The sequence below is a fragment of the Peromyscus californicus genome, unplaced genomic scaffold (genome assembly GCF_007827085.1).
Source record: "Peromyscus californicus insignis strain IS unplaced genomic scaffold, ASM782708v3 Scaffold_12__1_contigs__length_115047231, whole genome shotgun sequence".
NCBI lineage: Eukaryota > Metazoa > Chordata > Mammalia > Rodentia > Cricetidae > Peromyscus > Peromyscus californicus.
Window position 1 is genome coordinate 73,911,232 of NW_026294413.1, and position 19,934 is coordinate 73,931,165.

The following is a 19,934-nucleotide window of genomic DNA, read 5'->3' on the forward strand; positions in this document are numbered from 1 at the left end:
AGTATAAACAAATAATGTATTAATAATAATATAAGTTATTTTAAATCAACTTTGGAAGTTTCATGTATCTGTAGAACTTAATTCAACAGTTCCCTTAAGATATCAGTATTTTCCTTAATGCCGTTAATGAACTGCTAAAAAAGCATGCCACCTCTCACTTTAACTGTGAAATTACTTAAATCTCAAGAAATAAGACATAACTGCCTATTTGATTGGGAAATCTGGGGATTTGTGGGGGCTCTGGAGGGGTATTAGTTCATATAACCTGCTAACTTTATAAAATGCTATTTCTATGACATGAAAGAAAAGGATCAAATACACAGAAACTTAGTTATAAGTGAACAAATAAAGATATACATTTCATAGAATGCAAATTTTACTAAAGAGTGCATTTACTACCCTGTCAAGTCTCTAAAACATTTTTTTCTCTAAAACATTAAGAAACTTGAAATTGATTCACTATGTAACATCCAGTAAATCTCTAGACAACTTCAAGAGACATGGTCTTTCCCCTAGGATATGGCAAGTTATTTACAAAAATGTCTATTCTCAGGAGGCTGAGCTATCAATAAATTAAGATGCATTTATAAAGCAAAGTATTCATGAAAATCTACCATAAAGTACACTTATTTTTATCATTAAAAAACTTTAAATAACTGGGCAGTGGTGGCACACACCTTTAATCCCAGCACTTGGGAGGCAGAGGCAGGCAGATCTCTGATTTCAAGGCCAGCATAGTCTACAGAGCAAGTTCCAGGACAGCCAGAACTACACAGAGAAACCCTGTCTTGAAAAACAAAAGCAAAATCAAAAAGCAAACTTTAAATATACTATTAATTATTTCACCATAACCCCTATACTGTATCAATTTTTAAGGTAGCAGAAAATACATCTTGGTGCTTCTATTTTTGTCACATGGAAATTATACAAGCTGTGTGCTATCAACACAACAGGCTGAGAGCTCATCAAAGGCTGTACCAACCCAGAACTCTTCTGTGCTGGCATCCCCACTGCTGTCTTTTAAGGAAGTAAAGCTGACCAAATGACCAGCAAAGATGAAGTGATACTCCAGGAAAACAGATCCAAGTAAGTCGTTAGAATTAAGAACATTTGCCTTTAGCCTCATCAGCTTTAAAAATGTATAAATATGACATACCTCCACACTCATTTGACCACTCATTTGATTTAGAAGGGTAATTATTTCAAATTAATCTAAAATAAATTGTTGGGCCTAATGCTACAGGTTTTAAAGCTAAAACGTGTGAAGTCTCAGAAACCAGTTTCTAGCACTTGAGTCTATAGTCTCTGCAATTCCAAGCACTTGCAACAGCAGTAAGATGTAAGAACTGTCTTCTCAGAGGGTGATTCACGGGGGGGGGGGGGGGGGGGGCACATGATGCAGGAACACAACTCAGCAAAGTGTCAACACACAAGCAGTTTCGTGTTTTTGCTTTTGTTCACAGGCAATCTTAAGTCATCCATTAATTTCACATTTCAATAAGCTTTCCTCAGGCACATGCTGTCTAAAGTTCTGCTATCCATACGGCGCCAATGGATAATTTCAAATAAGTAAAATTACAAATTAAGTTCCCTGTCCTTGCGATACTTCAGCTCAGTAGTAGACTGAGTGCAAAGAGCATTTCCATTATTGTAAACAGCACAACCTGACAGCTCATCCGAAGGAAGCACGACTGTGCTATATGCTAAGATTGATTTTTAAACCCTGTAAGTTACTTATAAAAAAACAAACAAGGACTGGACACCAACGGTCTCACATTTCTGGTCCTCATTTACACTGAGTTTATGAAGCATTCAGATTCAAGTACAATATGAACTCCATCAGACACTTCACACTGTTACAAAGACAAAATATTCAGCAACGGTGATAAAACTTAGCAGTCATAATTAAAACATATCATCTCATCCTTCAAATGATATTCAGTACTTCAAATATAAAAGCATACACAACTACCAATTTAAGGTCCTCACAAGAATGGGCCAAAAAGCCCACTAGATCCTGCTCTACTTCACTGTTTAGCAAGAGGAAAAATACTTACACAAGGAAGTACTGAACAAACAGTAAAAATAAAAACTGTCATAAGAGTAAGTTGCTAGGAACAAGGACAATAACTCCTTCAGTTAATGAGTGTTTAAAAATGCTCTCCCTTGTACTGCTATCTCAGTTGACTAACTCTAGAGTACATTTAGCAATCAAGTTTGTAATTTTATTTTCAAATTTACTTTGTCAGAACATAACGTAGGAAGATAACAACTGTATCATTCCTTCCAAGTTACTCTTGATGGAGGGCAGAGAGAAATAGAACAGGTTGCTTTTTGATTATCTGAAACCGAAGTATAGAATGCACACAGCTGTATCTTAAAGAAAAATGCAAACACAACTTAACCATACTTTATTTGACTGCATGTTATTCACACAGCTTGCACATTTCAAATCCCATTAAATCTCTCTCCAAAAGGATAGGGGTCAATAGGAGAAAACTATGCAGCAATACCCCAGTCATTAAACAGCAGTCCAATATTTTTGAGATACACGTGATATTTCATAGATACTCAACTCATATGTGACGTCAGTATAACTTATGGTTATGTTTTTACAAACCTGAAAGCCCTAGGACATTATAGCACTCATCCTAGTGATGTCGAGGTGTACTGAAAAGTAACTGGTGTACTACCAATCTGATTTCCTCGATGTTCCTGGAAAGTGATGAACCTCATCATTTTTAGACACCATAATAAATATACACATCCAGTCTTATACATGCCAGCCAATATCACAATACAGGGCATGGGAAGAGTTGAAATATAAGTTAAAACTCCTTTACACAGACTTGTCTCACAGGGTATGGGAAGGGTTGAAATATGAGTTAAACTCCTTCACACAGATTTGTCTCTTGTGTGTAGAGGGTAATTTGGAGAAGAGAGGCAAAGAAACCTTAAAAATCAACTTTTAATACTAATTTTTTCTTCTTATTGTGCTGGCTTCAACATCAAGTACTAATGTTATGATTTGTGGACTTTGATTATTCCAGAGTTAAGTAGTTTCAACCCAATGTAAGGGAAATTATAATCAGCTCACACATCAAGACTGGTAGCATACCGTTAGCTTTCTTCAATACTAACATATACAGCTTCATGGTAGCATGTGTTTAATGTTCAGCAGTATCAACTGCCAAACCAGTGTCAGTGGATAGTACAGTCAGTCTTAAAGAGGCAGCACCCCACTAAAGAAAGTTGCACCAATTTTGCTCAGTTTTAGCCAAGTGAACTCACTGTCAATTATAAATGGAATTACTTTAAGTTGATATAAGAAAAATGAAAGCCTAATATCAAATTAATGTTTGAAGCTATTTCAACTTGGAAAGCTTTAATTTTGTAACCAGGTTATCAAGCTAGAGGTTAAAATTTTAGGTAAAAAAAAAAAAAATTGGTCAATTAATTAAAAATATCAAAGTATATTCATCATGTATCCATCCATTGAGCAGTATTGTAATGATCTGATATTTTAGTCACATAGTTCAGGTCATGTTTACAAATCATCAGACAATCAGTTCAGTTAATTCAGCAATTCTCAAGTTAAGGGGAGTCGTGACAGTCTCATTGACTACCTAGGAAGAACAAAACTTTTGAATTGATAAATCTAGCATGTATCTACTTTACAACTATACCCATTAGAGTGAGTCAAGAAAATGTATGTTCATCAACAATTGACTACTTATGTACCAGCAAATCAAAACAAAATTTGATGATGTCAAGTACACTGTTTAGCTACTTTCCTTCACACTGAAAATGAAACAGAAGCATCATGATAACTGGCATTCTTCTAAATGCTGGAGCCCAAATGAAGTTTGACCAAAACAGACTCAAAATGGTCAGCAGAAAAGCTGAGTACGATGTGGCCATCACATTTTTAATATTACCAGTATTCTGCATTGAACTTTAAAGAGCAATATAAAATGGAAAGATACATTTTCTTAAAAATAAGGAACTATAAATGATCCCACCAGCAGGAATTTTTATTTTCAAATATAAAGTGTGCATCTTTATTTTAAAAGTACTTGTTACCATGTTCACTTTCAAAATATTATACTGAGCAAAGAGCAGCTTTCCTTTAAAAAAAAAAAAAAAAAAAAAAAAAAAGCAACAAACTTTCCTGAAAAGGGGCTTTTACCAACTGTTAATGGAGGTAGGGTTTTAAAAAATACAGTAATTACAGCCATAAAATAAAATTTAAACCAAGTACTAGAGCAGAAGAAAAGTATAGTCAAATGAAAATAACAACATGAATGCCAGACTCCTATAAAACATTTTTCAGAGAATGAATCTTTTTCCTTATGAGTGCTTAGGTTTTCTAGTTAAATAAATTACCCATCACAGGTTTACGGACTCAACTCAAAACAATTAGCTAAAATTTATGAACATTACACTGATTAGCCAAAATACACTGTAGCTAATAAACACCTTGGCTGCTCAGAAAACCCAAAGAACTCATTAAAAAAAATTTTCATCCCTCCCCTTTTTCTGGAGGAACAAAGCAAAGGTCCCCCAAGAATCTGCTCGAGTGTAAAGAAAATAAATGCAGCTTAAAACGGATACAATGCTCTTTGAAATTTATTTCTAAGACAAAGAACCATAAATGAAATATTTTCAAAAATGGAAGCAATGTGAATTCAAATCAAGTAAAAAAAAAAAACAAAAAAAAAGAAAAAGAAAACCCAGCTACTTTATAGAAGCTGTTCTTCACAGCTTAGCAATCATTTTGATTAAATAAAATCATACCAATTTACATTAATTTTCTATTCCTTTCCAAAAATTCCCCGTTCTCAAAAAACAAAAACAAAAAAAGTGCATCCAAAACCCAGCAATTTCCAGCTCCATCCCTTGACGCCATTTCCATTTCCCAAGTAGATTCAACTTCTTACTGTAAGGGAAAAAAGGGACTTCTACAACAAACCACTGTCACTCACCTGGAAAAACTGTCCAAATTATAAAAATCTGAAATAATTTATTATCAAATTTAGAATTTAAATAAAAACAAGTTTGCTTGCAAAGGCATTAAAGAAAAAGAAAAGACAGCATGCATTCAAAAACTAGAGATGAAGACAGGAATACTTATCTACACAGGCACTGGCAGACGCAATTGAATTGTCATCTTTACTCATTGTAAGACAAATCCCACCCCACACTTTTAATCCACTAATTACTGAGGTACCAATAATATTCAAGAATGGAAAATTTAATATTGAAAAAATAAAACCTAAATTGAAGCTTTTCCCTCACCCTCTTCAGAAAACTATGGCAGGTTTTGTGTGAAATGTTAGTATACTTAAGAGACTTTTACTACATTGGCGTCTTTAAGGAACAAAATCACATCCCACTTACTTGTTCTGTGATAAAATGATCACTATGTAAATAGCACTGTCTGGAAACTTTGCAAATGAACAAGTCTTGGCTAGTAACTGGCACATCCTGTTGGTACCAAAAGAACCCTTGAAGTTTAAAACAATCTCATTTAATTCAGAACAAATGCGCCATGCCAAAGTGCAACAAATATTGTGCGACACTCAATGGACACTGACAGATACAGCTGCATGGGAATTACTAAATCCACCTGCAAAGCAATTCTGCACAAATTGCATTGCATGCACAAGTCGCTTCCATGGGGAGCCATTCCGTGCTGGCAGTCTCTCAGCGCAGCCACAGTTTAAGTCGCAGTGCGTCAACTCCGTTTAAATAGTATCTGAACAGCCTCTTATCTCGAACAAAACCAAGGTTTTCATAAAGTTTCAAAGCAGACTTATTCGTTATTTCTGTTTCCAAAACAACCTTCAAAAAAGGAAAAAAAAAACTTAAGTTATAATTTTATAATTAAAAATTGACAAAGTATATAACTAAATATTTTTAAAATTACATTGGTTTGTTAAAAAATGATAAAACAATACTGGTGTACAGAAAAAAATCATCAAAATACTAATTATTTTTGAGTTAAGACGGGTAGAATCATTGAGAACTTTTCTCCTGGTTTTTGTGATGTTTCAACTTTTAGGACTTGACTACATGTTTATAAAAAAAAACAAAGATGAACTATTTTCCTGTGGCGAAAATTAAAGTGATATATATAAAGAAAAAGAAGAAAAATCAACAATCAAAAGTCAGTACTTGAAATTATTTAGTCTGACCTCTAACTCCTATTTGTATTAACCTGTCACTGTTTATCCTGGTAACAACTACCATATTGGCTAGAGCAGTGGTTTCTCAACCTTCCTAATGCAGTGAACCCTTAATACAGTTCTTCATGTTGTGGTGACCCCCAACCATAAAATTATTCCCATTATTACTTCGTAACTATAATTTTGCTACTGTTATGAGTCATAAACATATATTAAGCACATGGTCTTTGGTGACCCCTGTGAAAGATCTGACATCCCCCTGCCCAAAAAGGTCACAAGCCACTGGTTGAGAACCGCTGGTCTAAAGTCTAGACCAGTCTGCAAACAATACAAGAATTGAGCCAAATATCCTAAAGATGTCAGTTTCCATAGACAAAATTTTCCTGGGGATAACTGGGGGGCTGGGGATAAAGCTCAATGGCAGAGTACTTGTCTAGCATGTATGAGGCTTGGGATTCAATCTTCAGCAAAACATCCAAAAGAAAAGAGAGAGGGAAGAGAGAAAAAGAGGGAGAGAGAAAGAAAAAAGAGAACATGGCTATATCCATTTGTGCACATGCCTATGGCTCCTTTCTTGACACAGAACAGAGCTAAACAGCTGTCACGAAGACCCATGGTTTGTAAAACTTAAAATATTTAGTATCTGGCCTTTTGCAGAAAAAGTTTACTGAACCTAAACCAAGGACTTTAAACATTAGGGTCCATCAGTCACCTGGAGGGATGGTTAGAATAAGATAGCTGAAGGCTGAGGCAGTAAGATGCGAGGTTGAGGAGACAAGCACATCTCTAAATCACTGGCCAGTCTGGACAAATCAGCAAGCTACAAGTTAGATGGAGAGACCCTGTGTCAAAACTAAGGAGGGCTGGTGATGGTTAAGCAGGTGATGTGTTTGCAGAGCAAGTCTGGCAACCTGAGCTTGACAGTGGGACGCTCACACAATGGTGTAAGAACAGAACCGACTCTGTTACTGAGTTATCTGATGTCCACATATGCCATGACGTATGCACTCACACACCACAACTATATACACACAGTAATAATTAAAAAACTAAGGTTGGGAGAAATAAGGCAAACAAATGAAGAAGATCCCTTGTTGATTTTAGACCTCCAACTCGCATGCATGTATATATGCCATACACATATACTCACACACAAAGAGACTTAGAAGAGGGCCCAAGAATTTGCATTTTAAACAAATGACAAGGTGAGATTGATGTCACTGAGAATCAGTGGTCTAAATATTACTCAGATCAAAACTTAACAGAGGACCACAGAGTATTAGGTTCCATTTGAAGTCTTTTAGAATTATCACTGAACTGGTGGTCCTGACACCATAGGGCTGATATTTTTGAAACTATGGGCTCTTATTTCTACTTCCCTCTAGCTAAACACTCTCTGCCTTCCCAGCTTTTATGTATGTTACTCTATTTACCTTTTGTATTTATTCTCACCTGTGTCGCTGAGAATTAGCAACACAGCGAACCACAGTTCAAAGGTTGGGCACTTAGAGTGAGGGGAAATTGGCAAAAGTACAACTAAACACAAGACACAGTAAAGCATCTATAAAGATATGAGTCTCTTCCTGTTCCATCTTCAACAAGAATTCAAGAGACAGAACAGATAGCACCTCAGTTTGCTATGTCCAAAACCACTCAGGACCTGCACAATTCTGCACCATGGTGAAGAGGCTCTCTATCTCACCATCCAGTTCCTCAGCCTTAAACTCTTTTCTCACCACTCTCCTATACCCATGTAAGCACTGAGTACTGTCAACTCTCCCTCTGAAATTCTCTCTCAAAGTGGTCCTCTTATTTTTATCCCACACTGACAGCACCATAAACTGCCACCAGACCAAGAAGTCTCCCATTTTCTACATGCAATCCTCTCATTAATTTCTTAACTAAAATAACTTACTGACTCTTTGTCCTTAAAATAAACTTAATGATCTAAAATTATCTGAAGAGGCTTAAAGGCCTATCAATATGACTTCCATGTACATCCCCAGTTTGCCTCTAAGTCTCCCTCATCCAACTCTTCATGTTCAACATCAAACTGTCAGTCTCTAAAACCAACTATGATCTACTTCACCTTCTATAGGTGCCCAAGCTTTTAACAACGTAATATGATATCACTTACAAACATGTTGGGCCAAATTTACAGCTATTCTAAAACACATAGCCCATGCACAAGTTGGATACACACCTTCAATCCTAGCAGAGGCAGATCTCTATGACCATTGAGCTAGCCAAAGGTACATAATGAAAAACTGCCATGATCAAACAAAAATTCAAGTTTGACATTGAATGCTATACTAGAACACCTGAGTACAAGTTTTCAGATCTGAATAATTCTCTTGGGAAATTCTTGGAAATTCTGTTATTAGGTCAACATGTAATTACAACTAAGTGTTAAATAAAGCAATTTAATGTGAAAAAAACTAATGTTGCCATGATGCAAAATTATTAACTCATTTCACTGTAATAAAAAGTGGAAATTTTTAGAAGGATAGCTATATTTAGACAGCAACCTTAATAAATAGACATGGCTATCTCTATCACTGGTTCTCAACCTGTGGGTCATGACCCTTTGACAAACTTCTATCTCCAAAAATATTTACATTGTAATTCATAACAGTAGCAAAAATTAAAAAAAAGTTAACTATTTTTCAACATTTTTATCACTTCAACTCTTATAAACATTTTATTTTTTATTCTTTTATTTTTTTTGCTTTTTTGAGACAGGGTTTCTCTGTGTCGTTTTGGTGCCTCTCCTGGATCTCACTCTGTAGACCAGGCTGGCCTCGAACTCAAGAGATCTGCCTGGCTCTGCCTCCCAAGTGCTGGGATTAAAGGCATGCGCCACGGTCACCTGGCACCTTATTTTTTTGGTTTATAATGGAAATTTACTACAAAGCTCTTTTACTGTACATAGAAGTATGACAAAAGAAGCCAAAAGATAATTGTTGTACAATAATATTTTAAGACGTGTTACATTTGTTTATGCTGTGGAACATTTGTTTAATGATGCAAAGACATGTTGCATTCTTTTATGTTGCATTTGTTTAACTCTGTGAAGCTGTGTTACTATGCCTGTCTAAAATACCTGATTGGTCTAATAAAGAACTGCACAGCCAATAGTGAGGCAGGAGAAAGGATAGGCAGGGCTGGCAGGAAAGAGAATCTATAGGAGAGAAAAGAAGGAAGGAAGGAGCAAGCGAGAAGAGGAGGACACAAAGGGCCAGCCACAGAGTAAGAAGTAATGAAAGGTTGACAGAAATAGAGAGAGAGGCAAAAGGCAGACAGGCTAACTTGAGAGCTGGCTAGACATAAGCCAAGCTAAGGCTGGGCATTTACAAGTAATAACAAGCCTCTGTGTATGTGATTTCTTTGGGAGCTGGGTGGCGGGTCCCCCCAAGAGTAAAGAGCCCAAAAAGTAAAAAAAAAAAAAAAGATAATTCTGGAATTTTTTGGTCCTAAAGAAACAATAAGAGAGATGGCTCAGTGGTTAAGTGCATGTACTGCTCTTGCAGAGGAACCCAATTCAGTTCCCAGCACGTATGTATCAGACAGCTCACACCTGTGAGCTATTGTAAGGGACTCACTCTTCTGACCTTCTTGAACACCTACACACTAGCTGGCAGACAGACACACAGACACACACACTTTTTTAAAGAAGCTTAATGTGTTTGATTCTCTTTAACGAGAGAAATACAATTACAGTGATGCTCCACTGATTCTCCACCAATAAACCATTATGAAGATAAGCCAAACTGGCACAGTTTAGACAATACCCTTTAACACTGTAGGCTGAAGTTCATGGACAGCAGGCTGTACCCACTGTTATTTGGCTCCCTACAGACCTTGACTAGATATCTGATGAATGAACAAGTAACTACTGTTCTTCACAACAGAAGTTAAAAGCATTATTAACATAACTTCACTCAAAATGACAGAGTAGGCAAAGTAAAATGATTTGCCCTCAATTATACAACTGCTAAGTCACAGAAGATGGATAAGAAATCAAGGTGTCTCATACCAAGTTTTCTAAGCCAAACCATTCACTCAAGACACTTACAGTATGGGGCAGTGAGACAGCTTTATTCATTAGAATAAAGTGCTACCAAGCCCAGCTGAACTGGTGAGGTGTAGGTTCAATGAAACCCTATCTCAAAAACTAAGGTGGAAAGTAATTAAAGAAGACAATCAATTTCAAGCTCTGGCCTCTACATGCCCCCCCACACACACACACTAAATAAATACATACATAAATAGCAGTATTTCATTTTAAAATATATAATAAAATTAAGATGTAGCCATATACTACCACATTTTTTCAAAATCTCCATATACTATCTTAGAAGCTTTGATGAAAGGCTAGTAATTAGTCCAATACTTAGTAAGTACACATCTTGCCTTATAGGCAATGACTAATATAACTCATGAGAGACTTAACCCCAGAAATAAAGTAGTCCCTGGCCCTAAGCATTCCTGTTCACAAGAAATAATTCTCAGTACCAGGAAATCAAAATACCGTCTATCAACTCAAAGATTTCTCCAAACAGCTAGCAACTTTTGTAAAGCCTATAAAGTTATTACATCTGCATGAAAATATGCTTAGAAAATATGAAGGCAGATAATCAGCTTTCAGTAGTAAGGACATAGTTGAGGAACAGGACAGTAGGAGGAATTCTGTCAAAACACACAGAGACTCTTATTTTAAATTACTAGAAATTTTATACCAAACACTTAACTTTATTTAGCAGGGCACATTTCTGTAACTCTGGTACTCTGGAGACTATGGCAGGAGAACAGCCAATTTAAGGGAAGCCTGAACTACCTAGTCAACTCTAGGCCAGCCTGAGATAGAGACCTTGTCTCACATCAAAACAAAACAAAAACCCTGGGCTTTAAAAAGTCAAAGTATTTATTAAGGTCCAAACAAAGGAATCACCTAATGTCGTGTACCTGGCAACTTTGCTAAGACACATCTACGTCCCCACAGTAAAGACAGGTGCTGAGCATAATGGTGCACACCTCCAATCCCAGCATTTGAGAAGTTGAGGCCAGCACCAGTGAGTGCCAGGCCAGCCAGGGCTACATAGTGAGACTCTGTCCCACAAGACCAAACAAGTGACTTTTTTCCAAGAATAACTGTCATTTATTTGTGTTGTTCATAAAGTACAATAACTTTATTTCTTAGTCATCACTGCTATAAAAGGCATCCATTCTCTAGTTAAAACTGTTCCCACCTATATTACTGTACAATGTTAACATCCCCAGTTATCACCAATATTTACTAAGCATATGTAAAGCATAGTGCTATAGTACAAAAGAAAGTACAGGTGGCAAAAGGCCTTACAGACAAGCAGGAGAGAAGATGTGCTCTTACGTTAATATGCAAATCAGTCATTCATTACTTAATACTTAGAGACATTTTCCTAGCGTGAAATGTCCTCCATACAGGTTGAGAGTTTTCCTGTGTTTTTTTTTTTTTAAAAAAAAAAAATAAAGAAAGAAAGAAAGCAAGCTAAACAACAGGACAAAAGGTAAGCAAAAAAGAAACAACACCACTTAAATGACTCAGCTGATAACAAAGTTTTTGAATGTTAAGTATTTACTGAATGTTTAGATTTCAATCTACATTCTGAAGAAATTCAACTTCGTTATCTTAAAATTTACTCTACAATTATTTCTAAACAAAATAACATTTCCTCTACAATCTGCATTTGTGTTGAAGATCTGCAATGCACTTACAGTACTATTACTATAGGATACTGTAAAAATCTACCCAGTAGAACCCTACCCAGGACAAGAGGATTAAACACTTGAAAGACTCACCTCATCACAGTCTCCTTCAACCATGGCATATATAGCTTTCTTTACCAAGTTAGTACCTAGAATATAGATCTGAGTATTAATGAAGGGAAAGTATAAGTTTCTTAAAGAATCTAAATTATGATAATCAGAATGCACAGAAATGTCAATATTAGGTTGAATATAGATACAGTGATCATCTCTAAATGAAAAATAAACCAGAAGTCAGCTGGGAGAAGCACAGGTTTAAACCCATTGTCAAATCAATAAATAAACTCCTAACATATTTATAAGGATTTCTCATGACATGATCCTAACTTTGAAAGTATTAAATATGAGTATTAGGCAGTAGTATCCATAATCCTTTAAAGCTACAAGTAACAAAACTGCTAACAGTACTAAAAGCATATCAAATATTATTTCATGAATACTGAAACATCCTTTAAAAACTTTAGGATTTAAAAACATCCTAGGATTTTACAAATCCCAACAAGCACTTCTCCATCTGATCATCCACTATGAAAAAAGAACCAGCAGGTACTGGACACTAGGACAGTAGTTCTAACTAGGTTTACAAAACAGTCAACAGGGAAAGCTTGAGCCCAACCAGCTGAATGAGATTCTCAAGGAGGGTCTAACCATCTGCTTTTAGACCATCCAGGTGATTCTGGTGACAGTTAAAACCACACGTTGACCCAGAGATGGCTCCGCAGGAGATAAGATCCCTGGGACGCACATGATAGGAGAAAAGAGACTCCCCAAAATTGTTCTCTCACCTCTACACATGCACTGTATCTCTGTCTCTGTCTCACACACACACGCACACAAATTTAAAAAAACTAAGGAATGCAACTTTAAAAGAAGACTAGGAACATGCATCTCAGAATAATAATTACCTTCTTTTGGACTCTCAAATTACAACAGGTTTGATAATTAGCATTATGTAATGATAACAATTACTCCATAATTTTAGCTTGATTAATGTCCACTGAACTTGAAAATAGTACCTGGTATAAAATGCTCTCATAACTCTATAAAAAAAACAAGAATACTTTCTCCAGTACTTAGTATAATACAAAGCATTCTGGATCAATTTTTTAAAAACTCTCAAGACAAAAACTGATCATCATCTACTTGTTAAAAAGATAATCTCTCGCCGGGCGGTGGTGGCGCACACCTTTAATCCCAGCACTCGGGAGGCAGAGCCAGGTGGATCTCTGTGAGTTCGAGGCCAGCCTGGGCTACAGAGTGAGTTCCAGGAAAGGCGCAAAGCTACACAAAGAAACCCTGTCTCGAAAAACCAAAAAAAAAAAAAAAAAAAAAAAAAAAAAAAGGATAATCTCTCAAAAACGTTAATTATAAAACCTATTTTAAGAATGTTGAAAAAAAAAAACAATCTTAAGGACAGTGATATGGCCAAGCAAGTAAAAGCTCTTGGCCATAGAGCCTGATAATCTCATTCAATCCCCAGAACCCATGTGAAAGGAGAACTGACTCCCCAAAGCTGTCCTCAGACATCTGTAACCATGTGTACATACAGACACACAATTCCAAACAAAAAAATGAAAATAATTTATTCATCCTTTGTGAAATAACGTTTTCCTTACCAATGCCATTTCTCCTGTATTTGGAATCCACGGCTAACATGGCTATATAACCTCTGCGGAACATCTTTTTGTGCATATCCAACTTGCAAACGATGGCACCTACACACTCCTCCCCTACCATGGCCTTGAAAATAAACAAACAGTTATGAAGGATACAATGCCATCAGGTACTGCAAAATTATCAAGGGAAAACAGCAACTGACCCCTGGTCAGCATTTTTGAGAGAAGAAATCAGTAGAACTCCAGAGCAAAACAGCAATCACAGAAAGTTTCAGAAATCTGAATCTCAAAACTCTTCAAATATTCTTGTTTCTAAAACTCAAACTTTCTTCAAATCATGACTTTTTTTAAATGCTTATTAAAGTCCTAAGGGAGAGGGAGACAAGATTTCTACAAGGTAAACACTTAATGACTTTTACTGACTACTATCCAGTGCTTACAATTAATATAGTTTGCAATAAAGACCTGTTTACATTTGGGAAGAGGGAGTGAACAAATTATTTTAAAGAAACATCTACTTATTAGAATACAATAAAATATTGTACAATTTTTCCATCAGCAGAGTATTACAAGTTTTTATAATAAAGATTTAATGAAGGATAAATATAAAACATAACTGAAAATTACACCTGGTAGTTAACTTTGATCAAGAAAAAATACCTGTAGTTTTTTTTTCAAAAAAGGCACTGTTTAGAAGGTATTACTTAGATCACACTCAAAAGGCACTTTAGCACTACAAAGACTAATACATGAGAGTCTCGTTTTCAGGATATTCCGGACAGTATGAGTCATTATCATAAAGCTCCCAGAAATTCAATAGCCTGCACTCAGTAGGCTAAGATGGAAGGATCTGAGTCAGAAGGATCTAAGTTCAAGGCCAGCTTGGTCTACACAGCAAAATCCTGTCTCCAAAATATAAATATATATATGTGTGTGTGTGTGTGTGTGTGTGTGTGTGTGTGTGTGTGTGTGTGTATGTGTGTGTGTGTGTGTGTATATGTATATATATAATGTATATGTGGTATTTTAAGATATATACATATAAATATCTTAAATTCCACTTTATATTAGTGTAATTAGAATACTATGACTTGTTTATATTTTAATAAAATCAGGTTATCAGTGTTAAATGCTAAATGCTAAGTAATGCTGATAACTCATTTTGATATTCCAGTGTTATCAATGCAAATATTTACCAAGTACTTCAAAATTGCTAAAAAGTTCTAATAGTATATACTGAGAAATGTAAATAGGACAATATCTCAGCAAGTAATATTTCTGTTTTACAAACTAGTTCTCCAGAAACAACTATTTCAACAACAGCAGGAACTGGTCAAAAGATTAGTAAGCAAAATCTAACATACACTTAATATCTATTTTAACTTGAATTTGTTACAAACATTTTGTGGTCAATTATTTAATAAATTTCCTAAAATTCCCTTTTCAATAAACTCTGGAGAAATCTCTAACCAACATAATTTTACTTCATTTAGAAAATCCTTGAAGGGAATATTAAAGTCAATAACTAATAATAGTTTATTCCCATTGTATCACATATTCCGTAATTCTTCTGGGTCAACAAAACCTTAAAATTACTATTTCCATTTTGTTTTCTCATTCAATTTAATGCCCAACAAATCAATTTAATTTCTTTTTGTATTAAGACCTGAAACAGAGATAAAAGTCATCTAAATGAACAACTTTCACAACCTTTTTAGTGCTGAGGACTGAACCCAGTAACATGCATGTATTCTATCACTGAGCTACATGCCCGGCCCAACTAATAGCATTTTCTGATTTGGATTGTCAGTATACATATATATAGTAATATATATATATGCATATGTATGTGTGTTTAATATATATGTATATATATGCACATGTGTACACATATACATAATTATCAAAGAACAAATCATATACTTGTAACAGCCAGAAAAAAAATTTGCCCTGACCTAGTAAGCTAGGCTCATGTGAAATGGAAATACATGTAAATCTTACATAAAACCATAGGACAGCAATATCCTACAGTTAATAAAGCCATTCAATAAGAAAAATTAAAGCCACTAAATATAACTAGACAATACTTTCAAATTGCACTGGGATGTCAAACAAATACTTGTTTTCTGTCCATGTAAGTAAAAAGCAAACAAAATATTATGTTAGTTTATTCTTGAGACTACTACATTGTTTCCCTAATTAAAAAATGTAGAGAAGCATAAATCAAGTTGTACACACCATCTAAAAACAAAAATCTGATATATGGATATATAACTTGCTCATTATAAAAATCAATACCGCAATCCTAATAAATTGCTTATCAACATTTGTAACAATCACTAAATTACTTGTTGTTTTTTTTTTCCAAACAAAAGCTGCTGCACACACTTTTGAAGCATATTATTAAATGTGTTTCTGAAGTATAGGAAGTGGTAAATCTGTTCAACTTCTCAAGGCTTTTTAAAAGCCTGTCAAGTCTATACAACTATGAAAAATGTGTATGTGCAAAATACAGATTCCCGAATTCCAGAACATTACAAAGAGAACACTGGAGGACACAAGAAAGTTAAATTTAGAGCAAATAAATGGAAATACTACATTGCATAGCTAGTCATAAATTTAAGAACTTCTGAAAACACTGAAACTGAAAATACTGTGAACCATAAAGGGGTAAAGTTTATGGTAACTGACAGTGACTCATTTGTACTAGCTTCTATTTTTCAAAGTGTTACAAATATTAGGAAGAATCTTTAAAACCTTGTTTTATGAGTCAAACAAATATAGGCAATTTTAAGGTTCAACCTCACATATCCATTTTGGTCTACTACACGTTCTCCCTGGAACCTAGGGACACTTTGGAGGTTCTAATCCCAAGATTGATGCTTAAAATGACAACTGCCCCTTGGTGACGACAATTATGTGCCATAATAATAAGGTTCCTCATCTTACTTGCCATCATGAGAGGCCAGGAGATCAGAGAGGTAAAGACCTCTCTGCTCCTAAACAGCTCAAGATTTAAACATTATACATCACCATGATTTTTTATTCCCTTTAAAAAAAGAAAAGGAGGTGGGTCTAGATTATCTCTAAGGTTGTCCTTTCTGACATAATTTGAAAGATATTGTTTATAAAAATTAGTTCTTATGGGAAATTCAATTTGAAAACCATATAAAAGATCTATTTGTAAACTGCCTCTGTTGTGTAACTAGTTTTATTGTTTGCTATCTCCAGATTCATATTCCATGAGAAACCTTAGAGGCCAGCCACTTGTATACATTTCAACTTCTAGATATTCATAACTTAATGTTAAACTTTGGCTAGTAAAGGCTAAAGTACAATTCAACTGGTCAATTAAGAGGGGTGTACATAAAAGCCTGAAGTTTTACCATAGTATAAAATGCCAGAAAAACTGAGGTCTAGAGAAAACACGACTCAAGCCCACTACCACTGAACCACATCCCCAGCTCCATTTCAGTTTCAAATGGGACTCCATTATACACTCTGTGGATTAACTTACAATTAAATCAATACACAATTCTAAGGAATTGCATTTAATGACATTTATAATAGTGTTGTAAGTACTGTCCCATATTCACTGCTACTAATATGTCTTAGAACTTTTGTCTTTGTTTTTTGAGATAGGGTCTCTCTACACAGTCCTGGCTGTCCTGGAACTTGCTGTGTAGACCAAGCTGGCCTTGAACTCAGAGATCCTCCTGCTTCTGCCTCCCAATTGCTGGGATTAAAGGCATGAGCCACCAAGTCCAGCAGAACTATTTTAATACAATGCTAAGACTCCTTAAGAGAAAAAAAAAAAACAAACACGTTTTCTGGAATACAAAATAGTACCTAAAGTTTAAACAAATGGTCTAAAATAAAGTTCAAGCATAATTAACATGAAAGCTAGCAAAACTATCAATATCTACAATATCTAATAGTATTTCTGGATTACCACCACGCTGTGGAAGCAACCACAAGACTTTTGATGTCTTGTCAAAACATACTGCAAGGAACACTGAGTGCAACTAAGTCGGGGTTAACACAAGAACAGGAGGAGCTTTACTCTCTTCAAAGTATGTGCTGTGCTCATGACATACAGCTTACACCTCAAGTCTAACAATGTCTCAGTTAAGGATTTCACATGGACAGAAAGTGGGTCAATGTTACTGTTGAGAGATTACTGGTGCTGGGAATGTAAACTTAAAATGGTTATTCATCTTATCCAATAGACCAATCTGTTTGGCTTTTATATAGGTAGAAAAAAAAAAAAAACTTCTGTCCACTATACCCGTACAAACCAATGGTACCAGTTTTTAAGTAGTTTCTCACACTAAATCCTGCATCCCGCGAAAGGACTTTCTGTTCCAAGTTTCAGGGGCCTTTCAGGCACCAAAGGTGTTAGGGACACATTCTGCAATGGCACACCTGAAAGCAGGCTGGCTACAACTCTTGTCCTACCGAAGGGAACAACATCCATAATCAGTGAACACGGCTCTGAGATTTCATTCTCCAAAGTGGCCACAGCAAGTTTACTGGCAACCATGTTTACTGCATATATTCTTCCCTGACTATGGCTGTAGCTGAGTTATTACAAAGGCCTGTATGTGAACAGCACCATGTTCCAATTAAATCACTACAAAATGCTCTGAGGATGAGGGAGGGTAATAATGAAGACTAACCATGATTAGAAGCTAATGTAAACAGGACGTAAGACACCTCCTCCCCCCACACCCCAGGTGAAACACGCTTTGCGCAGGCTTGCTGCTGTTACAACAGTAACAAGTTAACCCAGATCATGAGCTCTTACCTTCCACACAGTTCCATTTAATAACTAGGAATGTGCCCGCACACACTTTAGCCAGTCACATCTGTAAGGTACTACTACGAAAATGAAAGAGACAACCACTGCCACACACTGGGCCCTCACACTCCCTGCCCTGAGTGGCCAAGATCTCTGCTGGGCTCACCCTGTTCTCATGCCATCCACTTACCAAGAAACACAGCTGTGGCCAGTTGTGGATAAAATATCTATACGTATAAATGGAGTAGGGTTCAGACAGATCTTTGGTGATCAGTCTCATGATATCAGGCATTTGGAGCTCGGATTCATATCGGACGTATCGTATCGTCCGATCCTCCCCGGGCTCGGCCTCCCGGCCCAGGGAGCTCCTTATACTGCAGCCGGCGGTCAGGGACGAAGACAGCAGCCGCACCTGCTCGTCCTCCTCCTCCTCCTCCTCCGGCTCGTTGCCCTCCACCAGTCCGTTGCGAGCCGCCGCGGGGTCGCTGGCCGCCGCCGCGGGGTCGCTGGCCGCCGCTGCCGCTGCCGCCGCCGCCGCCTCTGGCCGGCCGGAGAGCGCAGTTCTTGCATTGTTGGGGACCGAGTGGGTTGGTCTCTCCTCCCGGTGTTCTCCGGCTCCTTTTGTGGCAGTCACTTTGGGGGCCCCGTCGGGGGCGGCCGCCTCCGCTGCACTCAGAACCTTACTCTTGAGGGTCGCCGCGGCCCGGAGGTGTCGCAGTTCTGGGCCGATCAATCCGTTGAGCTGCTGCTGCTGCTGCTGCTGCTGCTGCTGCTCCTGAGGCAGCTGCGGGCAGCGAAGGCAAGAACGCGCCTTGGCCGGGGTCGCCGCCTCGCCGCCCCCTGGGCTCCCGCAGCCGCCTTCGTGCTCCTCGTCGTCCTCCTCGTCCTCGCTGCAGCAAGCGAGGGCAGCCCCCGCCGGGAACGGACAGCGGGGCTCGGCCGCCGCTGGGGCCGCAGGCGCTGGTGGTGGGAGGAGGCTGCTAGGCCCAGGCGGTACCTCCGCCATCCTAGAAGCGACACAGCCGAGAGAGGAGGCCATGAGAGGCGGCCGAGCGGCGCCAGGCAGCGCGGACTGGCGGGCCGGGGGCGGCCGAGGCGGGGGGGAACAAAGGCAGAAACCGTCCCTCACCGAGTGTCCCCAACGCCGCGCCGCCCCCACGCCGCCGCGCCGCCGTGCCGGCCACCGTCCCCTGGCCGCCCGAGCCCCGCCGCCGGCCGTGTCACCGCCTCCCACCCGCCCCTCCTCGCGGCTCACCCCGCGCCGCTCCCCGCCGCCGTTGCCGCCGCTCCTCTCCCTCAGCCACCGCCGCAGCCGCCTTTGCCGCTGCGGCCGCTCCGCCGCCGCCGCCGCCGCCGCCGCCGCCGCCGCCGCCGCCGCCGCCGCCGAGCCTCTCACCCGGCCGCCGCCGCCGTAAAGCGCCTCGCCTGTTACCCCGGGTAAAGTTTCCTGGGCCAGGCTTTACGACACTTCTCTGCCTGCCGGCTGCCGGGCCAGAAAAAGGGGCGTGGAGGGAGGTGACCTGT

The 19,934-nt window shown here is 38.1% G+C and overlaps 1 protein-coding gene across 1 annotated transcript; it reads right to left on the reverse strand.

The window, feature by feature from the left end:
* Positions 1 to 2,396: 2,396 nt before the first annotated feature.
* Positions 2,397 to 19,776, reverse strand: Naa30 (N-alpha-acetyltransferase 30, NatC catalytic subunit). Its single transcript, XM_052733394.1, has 5 exons — positions 19,666 to 19,776; positions 18,601 to 19,417; positions 13,610 to 13,733; positions 12,027 to 12,082; positions 2,397 to 5,844 (listed from the first exon to the last, which is right to left on the reverse strand). The coding sequence occupies exons 2-5, from the start codon at positions 19,414 to 19,416 to the stop codon at positions 5,707 to 5,709; spliced, it is 1,134 nt and encodes a 377-aa protein (XP_052589354.1). The 5' UTR covers position 19,417; positions 19,666 to 19,776; the 3' UTR covers positions 2,397 to 5,706.
* Positions 19,777 to 19,934: the final 158 nt, after the last annotated feature.